The sequence below is a fragment of the Saccostrea cucullata genome, unplaced genomic scaffold (assembly GCF_032062105.1).
Source record: "Saccostrea cucullata isolate Sc308-1 unplaced genomic scaffold, CSIRO_AGI_Scuc_v1 ctg8623, whole genome shotgun sequence".
Classification (NCBI taxonomy): domain Eukaryota; kingdom Metazoa; phylum Mollusca; class Bivalvia; order Ostreida; family Ostreidae; genus Saccostrea; species Saccostrea cuccullata.
The window spans coordinates 1-8808 of NW_026926565.1; the positions used below are offsets into that span (position 1 = coordinate 1).

General features: G+C 31.6%; 1 protein-coding gene across 1 annotated transcript; it reads right to left on the reverse strand.

Annotated features, from left to right (window-relative positions):
* Nucleotides 1-2576: 2576 nt before the first annotated feature.
* On the reverse strand, nt 2577-8583 carry LOC134272070 (uncharacterized). The gene is made up of 6 exons (XM_062754304.1): nt 8416-8583; nt 6794-6843; nt 5736-5864; nt 3628-3733; nt 3119-3147; nt 2577-2794 (listed from the first exon to the last, which is right to left on the reverse strand). Exons 1-6 carry the CDS (start codon nt 8496-8498, stop codon nt 2577-2579), a joined length of 615 nt encoding a protein of 204 aa, XP_062610288.1. The 5' UTR covers nt 8499-8583.
* Between the last annotated feature and the right edge of the window lie 225 nt (nt 8584-8808).

The following is an 8808-nucleotide window of genomic DNA, read 5'->3' on the forward strand; positions in this document are numbered from 1 at the left end:
TTGGCTTTTCTTTTATAATAAGTAAAAAAATATATAAACAAACATAAACAACGATTTTTTTTAAAATTTGCTTTAAATGATATATTCTTATTTCAGATTTATTTCATGAATAAAAAAAACATACCCTGGTTTAAGTTTTTGTGATCTCATTCTCGCTGATAGAAAAATGACAAAGACCAGCAACGCAAGTAAGCCCCCTACTGCGGCAGAGAGGATCAGGGGGAAATAGGGATGGTAAACGTTTATAACGGAGGGGGGAATTTCTCGCTTAGCCAGCTCAGTCGAGGTTTGCTCTGTTGCGTTGGTTATGAATTGTTCGGTAGTATTCAGGGGTATGTGTAACCCTCCGGCATGTAGCGTCTCTGAAGAAGAAGAAAACATGCATTTTTTCATGAAAAGAAAATTAGTTTCGGTTTCACTCTTATTTTATTTACATATGAATCTGAAAGCACAGATAAGAAATTCTTAGATATTCTTTAATTATTAATTTCGCGAATGATCCATAAAACATAAAATAATGATATTGATAATAAACAATAATTATTAAAATTTTCTGTTTCATAATTTTCATGAAGAGAAAAAAAATCATTTGTCTATACCTGATGAATTCGAGGTATAGTAAATCGTCAATGTTCCTTCGCAGCATCTTTTCCCCTCTTTTAGAGTCCCAAAAGGGTGATTGATTTCGAGGGGGTATTCTAATTCGTAAAACTTCAGACACTTAGAGGAATTTATTTTTAATCCTTCAATATCAGTAACATTCAAAACTCCACATCTAGAACACCATTCTGGATAAGAACATTGAATAGTTCGCTCGTCCATTTTCAAATGCGGAAATTTTTAAACTGGTTATCACTTCCCCATATTTCCCAGAATCTTTTTTAATAACCTCTGTGATATATTTTTATGAGAATATAACTCTGTAAAGTGACTATCTATTTTGAATTCCTACATAAGTAGACGTATCTGTATTACTCTAAATACATTTATTTTTTTACACGCGCACTATGTAACCATTCTCTAATCATCAAAAGAATGTTGTATTTAGTGTTTATTTTTATGTTTCTATAAAAAAACACCATTCTTAAGTCAGTTTAAAAGATGTGATAATTAACTTGTCGTGTACAGTGTTTTACAAAATAACATAAGGATCAATTTTAGATTAATTAAAACTGAGGCTGAAAACGATTCGTAAAAAGATTTTTTCCTCCATAGTAGATTAATCATAGACAAACAAGTTGATGAAACAAGAATATCAACAGTCTCGTTTAAAGTCATCATTTAATAAGCTCTGTGATCGATACAATGACCCTGTCAGCAAATACATTTTATTATTGAGTCAAATGCTGACTGACAATTTTTCATACTAATTTTTTGTCCATTATTTACACACTAAATTGACAACGGATTTTTCCGTTATTTCCCGATCATGACAAGGAGCACACGGCGAATGTGACCTGCCGGCAGTGGACCTGTTCCCACCTCTGATGTTTTGGAGGTCCATGTTTTCCAATTTTGTATTTTGACAGGGCGTATAGATCGGAGAAAGCAAATTCCAACCAACAACCCTGCCCCTTGTACTGAATTAATTCGAATGATTATAGTGTGTTATAAAGAGACAGTTGGCCATATCCGTTTGAAAACCTTATTATAATAGGACCAATGAACTTTTGTGAGGAGTGTCAACTTTTACCGTCGACGGCTTATTTTTGCACTTGGACTGTATACGGAAACTCTTTTGCAATAAAATTATTTAGCTTATCATTATATGTATGATAAGCTAATGATATATAACTTGCCCATGAAGAACCCGACAACCACCCTGCCATCATTCAGATACGGCCCATCACATACTAGTGCCCCAAACACCATACCTATTACCACTAGAAAGGTTTTCCTATCTATTATCAAACCTGTACCTCTGTACATGACACAGGTTTAAATGTCAAAGTAAACCGTCAACTGTAAACGCCAGTGCTTCTCGCAAAACTCCACTATGTGACTGACTACTTTCTGACCAAAATGACGGATAGTCGACGCACAAAATAACCCTATTGTTGTTAGATTGACTTTTATGTCATTTTCTGGTTAAATATCAAGATATGAAGCAGACGTAATCAAACTCTGTGGTATCTTTTCTTTCAATTTCACTGGGGTTTATCGAGTCGATATATGAATGGAAATTACTTTTGTTAGTTGATTGTACATCGTATGTATATCAAAATGGCGAATTGAATTCAAAGGTCATAGAAAGTGTTTTTCTTGTCCTGTGTAAGATTTTAAATTGCTCCTGCTTCTTGTGAAAATAAAAAAAAAGGTATGCTAAAAAAGGTCTGCAATTAAACATGAAAATACCGAGAAATATTTGTATATCTTATTATTATCTGCCTAATTATTCAATGTTTTAACGGTCATATAGCACCATTAAACATATCTACATATCTGCCGTCTTAATTTCTGAATATCTTATAAACATCACAAATTATCCATGTGTTAATTGAAACCAAAGTATATATTTGAATTTAACCGATCAGAATGCTTTATTCGGTAATTCAAAGGAATAACAAGATTTCCACTTAATATTCGATGGTTTTACTCAATTCGTATTCAAACAAAGGGTCATCAGTTGTATACATCATCGACGTAAGCCTCTGGCCGGAAGTGTTTTTCTGTGCGTTTATACCCAGATCTGTCCTCTGTTTATTTGTTTGGCTTTGGTTGTCTGTGGCTCCTTCAGAATCACGCAATGAAATTTCAGGTTCCAATGTATTTGATTCCTGATGATGGTCTTTATCTGAATAGGTGATAAATAAGATCCATTTCATTTATCAAATTTCTGTAGTTCATACGTATCTGTTTAATTACGTTTAATTAATCATTAAAAACAACAAATGTGAATTTACTAAAGACCTTGACGATTTTTTCCTCAAATAATTAGATTCCCTTTGTATCTTACTTATCCATTATTAAATTACGGCTATTGAAAAAAAATTATGTTCTGTTTTGAGACCGGAGAAACCAAATCCAACCAACAACCTTGCTCCTTGTTTAGGTAGGACGATACTCTAGTTACATTTTTTTTTAATTTCAGTTAGTGGTTCAAAATGATAAAACATACCTTTCTTTTTGCCCCTTCTTTTTAAACATCTGCAAAATAGTCAATATAAGCAAATTATGAGATGCAAGATGTTTGCATAAAAACAAATATTGTTATACCTTTCAAATTTGTTCCTATACAAATCTATATGAAAAAAGTCTAACATTTCTAATGTTTTGCTGAGCGGTTAAAAAAATCGATGTTGGACCGCTGAGTGAGATGTTGGACTGCTTACGTCACAAAATGGGCGGAGCTTCGTCTCATTTACATTCGACTGCGTGTAAAGTGACGGACTTGAGGTTACATCACGGAAGACAGTACAAAATACATGTATGTCAAAAAATTAAAGTGAAAGGTACATGTATAACAAAACACTTATTGACCATGTTCTCGGGTAAATGCGTGTTGTCGGACCCTCGAACCAAACTGTCTGGTTCCTGTGTCTGACAAAACGCATGTTGCCCTCGAACTCAGTCAATAAATGTATATTGTATAAAATTATGAAAATTCATAAAAAAGAATAGAAATACCGTATAAGGTAACCCGCCATTACAGTTGTAGTAACGAGACAAAATCCGATTACAACAACTGTTGTGACAATCAAAGATTCGGTAAAATGATTTCCCATAGTTGTTTCTATAAAGGAACAAAATGATTACAGTGAAATATCATTGCTGAAATCAGTCTTTCTTTATATATTAATTGTTCTATTGAAAAAAATATACCCAAGATAGAGAATATAATACATATTGTTTTACATTTCAAGCATTCAAATGAATTTGATATAATGCAGATGTCTTTTATTCAAAGATTTATCTCTAACCATGTATTCTAGTTTGTATTCAGCCTTTGCATCAATGACAATAATAAAATAAAAAATGAACAATTTCTACAATGAGGTAAATTATTGACAAACCAGTTGATGAAACAAGAAATTCTCGTTTAAAGTCATCATTTCGTAAGTTCTGTAGTCGATACAATGACCTTGTCAGCAAATACAATTTATCATTGAGTCATATGCTGACCGACGTTTTTCATACTAATCGTTACTCCAATATTTATACACTGAATTGACGACGGATTTTTTCGTTATTTCCCGATCATGACAAGGAGCACACGGCGGTTGTGACCGGTTGGCAGGGTATGCTCACCCCTTCATGGCACCTAATCCCACCTCTGATATTTTGGAGGTCCGTGTTTGCTCTGCTCCTATTTTGTATTGTTTAATGGACTTTTGATCTGAAATACTGTTCGTTATCTCCAATATATGTTTCATTAAAAAAATTATTACAATTTTTTATATTTAAAAATATATAATGTCATTTTGTTTCTGTTTTTTTTACTTTTGTTTTTTTTTTGTTTTTTGTTTTGTTTTTGTTTTTTTTTTGTTTTTTGTTTTTTTTTTTGTTTTTTTGGTTTTTTTTTTTGCTGATTTTATAATGAAAATGTATGTGTTTTGGCTATGTATTGTAATCGAATCAAATATTAACCAGTCATATAAATCATCTTAAAAAACAATCGTCAAAAATATTTCAATGTGACTGTCACGACTGACGAGTATGACATATTCAGCAAGTTAAAAGCTTTTGAAACTTTAGATTTGGCACAGATAACATTTTTAACATAACGCAATTCTCATTTTGGTGAAGGGTTTTTCCAAGTTATAAAATAGATTCTTGCTTACATGTTTTATATTGCACGAATGAGATTTATTGTCTCACTGTACTTTCCGCAAATGATCCAGGATTGAAATTGAATCATTTTCTTAAAGTCAGCTTTGTTTAACAATTATCACAGAGCAAAGTGATTTTCAGGATTAGTTTTCCTCACTAAGATTGATATTAGAGATTTAAAGAATCAATAAAATTATGAGATATTGTAAACTAACACAAAAAATATAGAGATAACAAACTCAAATTTCATTTAACTATACAAAATCGGGAGGAGAGCAGACAGGGGCCTCCAAAAACAGTGTCAGTATCATGTGCCATGGAAAGGGAGCATCGACCTATCCTACCCAACTTGTGTTCCTTGTCATGATCGGGAAAAGGGAAAAGTTTATTAACAATTAAGTATATGAATAATTGAATAACAATCAGTCTATATTTGACTTAATTTTCGGTTATCTCGTATTCGCTGAAATTTTCATAGCATAGACCATAAAACTTGTAAAATATGAGTCTAAACGCGACTGTTGACATAAGTGTTTCAACAACTTTTTTCTCAGTAGCTTTCCTAGTTTTAGAAATTGTTCATTGAGCATGCTCTTTTGAATCAAATGAGGAACATTTACTCCATGTGTAGGTGATTAGGGTACACTGCTACATAAGTGAGGGAAATTGACAATTGAAAATTTGAAGTCATCACATTTAATCATAAAGCTTTCTTTTTAAGTGACCATAAACGTCTTTTTCTGGTATCATATCTAATTATGAAACAGATGTGTCAGAATCTATGTTACTTTTATTTCAAGATCACAGGGATACATCGAGTCAACATGAATGTAAGTTATTATTATTGATTGATAATACGTCATCAATATATCTAAATGTCAAGTTAGAGACAACAGCTAGTGTTTTTTCTTCTCATGTAGAAATTTTTGAAGGATAAAATGTGTAGAAGAAATGTTATTTTTTACCAGTAGCATTTTGGCAGGAACAGTTGAATGGATCACACTGATCACACAAACAATGATCTCGACAACCAAATCCACAGAAGCCGGTTTTACATGGCATAGTACATTGTGGACCAAATTGTCCAAAACATCCTTTAAAATAATTTGATTTTACCACGATACATTTGTATCGTAGTGCAAAAATGGCGAATTTTTTAAATATTTTCATCACAAGGATATATTTATGATGACTTTTATGCTTTGTTTTTAATTTTATCGGTTATGTTCCTAATAAAAGTTCGATGGACTCAGGCATTATAAATGCTTAATAATACTCTTTCACTTGGAAATCGATTATCAAAAAGTTGTTTTAGATCATTGGTTTAACATATGCTATTTTTGGATGTTTTATTCAAGAAGTAGTTAATCTCCATAAAGAATGTCAAAGGGGACCGAACCTCTGATAAGAGAGATAACTTCCTAAGTATATTATTCCTGAAAATTACTCAAAATTTGTTATAATACAAATTTAGTAATGGAGACCTTTGGAAAATGAATTCAAACAAAACCAACCAGAGAAGGGAAACATAAACTTCTTTTTGTCAAAAATTCGTCATAGTTTTTAAATTTTATTTGACCTAAAACATTTTTTAGCCCTGACGCACCGGTCACTCCGCCGGTGTATTTATCACGGTGTAATCCGTATAGTCTCAAGACAAAAAATATCTATTATACGAGTCATATAACTTAGGTTATAGTTAAAGTACCAGTATCAAATTGTTTTTAAACTTTTACTAGGGATTATTCCGTGAACGGTTGACAGGGTATGCTTTCTCCTTCTACGCATCTGATCCCATCCGGAATTTTCAAGGTCCTTGTGTTAAATGACCCTTTCTTCACAGATTTGCATCGTACATTTATTTTAGATTGATCACTGTTCAATATCATTTCCTATTTTGTTTTTAATTCTAATAATTTATATGCTGACCAACATTTCCTATATTGTAACAAATAAATAATATATCAATGGTGGTGTCTTTTCTTAAGAAAGATTGATTACATGTTATCGAAACATTACTTACGAGTGCATTCTAATCCATTCCATTTATAATCTGGGCAACACTTTGTTGAACTGTAAAAAGAAAATTCGACTAATGTGCCAGTTTAATTATGTAAAGTAATTAGAAATCATGATTAATTTTCTTAGAAAAGATGGTGACAAAAACTACTGTGTATCTATTGTGACTAGTTTAACTCAATGTACTCCAATGAATCGATATGAAGAAACAACAGATCTGCTACTTATGATTTATATTATATTACGTGGGCTTTGGATGTTAATGACAAACTTTTAAACCAATTTTAAATAACTTCAAATTTTCAACAGCCATTTTGAAGTTCCACTATTGTATGATCAATGTTTTGGTCCCTTGGTCATGAATCAAAAATAAATGACTTCGTATTATATTTGAAAGTACATTATTTTGTCATTTGATATTTAGAGAATGGTCGATTATTTACTATTTTTACTTCATAATTATCTGTCTTTATACCATTGTTCTTTCTTTGAGCAAATTAGAATTTTGTAAATTAAGAATGTTTGTGGCATGTCTAATTGATATTTGACGAGTGGTTCTGTACATATGAAAATCGAAATTATGACAAAATATGCATGGTGGATATAAATGGATAGATAAATAAAATATCATTTGATTGACCTGAATGACTTAAAAATATATTGAAAAGTCATACACAAAATATATTATTACTTAATTAAAAAGGAATTAAGGATTATTTCGGTTACAAACCATTTGAAAAGACCTTTCACAGTTCTTTAAAGAAAAATAAAATATCTCAAGATTCTAAGAAAACAAAATTCAAGAATCCACTTTCTTCTAATTTTCTGTTTTGCATTAATGCTGGAGTTTCTATTCTATACAATATTTAAAATGAAAAATATCAGATTACCACCCCGACGTCTGCCATATCAGTCTATATTTTGATGTTTAACTGACTATACACAATAAGTGCGCAATAACAACTACTTTACGTATGACAAACAAGATGACTTCAGCTTTTCCATCGTCAATTTTTCTTATTAATGAAGTAATTCCCCGGCATCATTTGCATATCGTCTTTTAACAGCAAGCTCCGAGTACGATCATTTTTTAAACCAAGGTTGGTTACTGAAAAACAAATTGAAGCTAAAGGGATTTCAGTAGCCTCGCTTAAAGTCGTCATTTCCTAAGTTCTCTGATCGCTATAATGATCTTTTACAATTATAACCTAATGATTGATCGTGTTTTTTGTCTGCTTTGATTCATAACAATTGTTTGGCGTTTGTTTTTACTAAATTTGAATACATTTCTCGTGTTCCGTCTACCCTGTCAATACAGGCTCACAGCGGTATTTACCGGTCAACAGGGGATGCTTTTTCTCCTTACCACCTAACCACTACATGTAATCCTACATCTGGAATATCCAGGGCTTCGTGTCTTAATTATATATTTTTAGAACGATTACTGATTGTTATTTACACCTTTTTTCATTATATCAGAGTATACTTTATTTATCAGGCCGTGTTTTTTTTTTCATTTATTCTAGGGAGGGGGAGGGGGGGCTTTCACATTTTAGCAACTTCAAAGCTCTTCAAAACTCATTTAGTATATCATAAGATTTTTAAAAAATATCGATAATGACATACCTTCCTTCTTCACTACATAATCCTTCTTTTCCGACAATAACTTGCAAATTATAACATAAAGCCAAAATCAAAATTTTAGTCATATTATGAAAATATCGACTAGATTAATCTGTAGAAGATAATTATATACTTTGAAAATGTCCGCATTACTCATTTATATCATAATGCTTTTCCTTTTATTAATCTCATGGAAATTCACTCAATAATGAAGCAATTTAAACGCGACTATAAAATTGATGCAGCTTTTAAAACACATACTTTTCCGAGCACATTTAGTTAAAGCATTATAATGAGGAAATGGCGTTTATTTTACGTGTGCCTAAACTATTGTTAATTGACAATTAATACAATATACATGTACGGGTATCTAAATGTCGAGTTGAAGGCCAAAGT

Bases quoted from the DNA above. Each gene is read 5' to 3' on its own strand.
- LOC134272070 (XM_062754304.1), bottom strand. From the start codon at position 8,498: ATGACTAAAATTTTGATTTTGGCTTTATGTTATAATTTGCAAGTTATT. The intron at 5,865-6,793 runs GTAAGTAATGTT...ATTATTTTAAAG, and splicing joins GAATGGATTAGAATGCACTC to GATGTTTTGGACAATTTGGT. The intron at 3,148-3,627 runs GTATTTCTATTC...ACTATTTTGCAG, and splicing joins ATGGCGGGTTACCTTATACG to ATGTTTAAAAAGAAGGGGCA.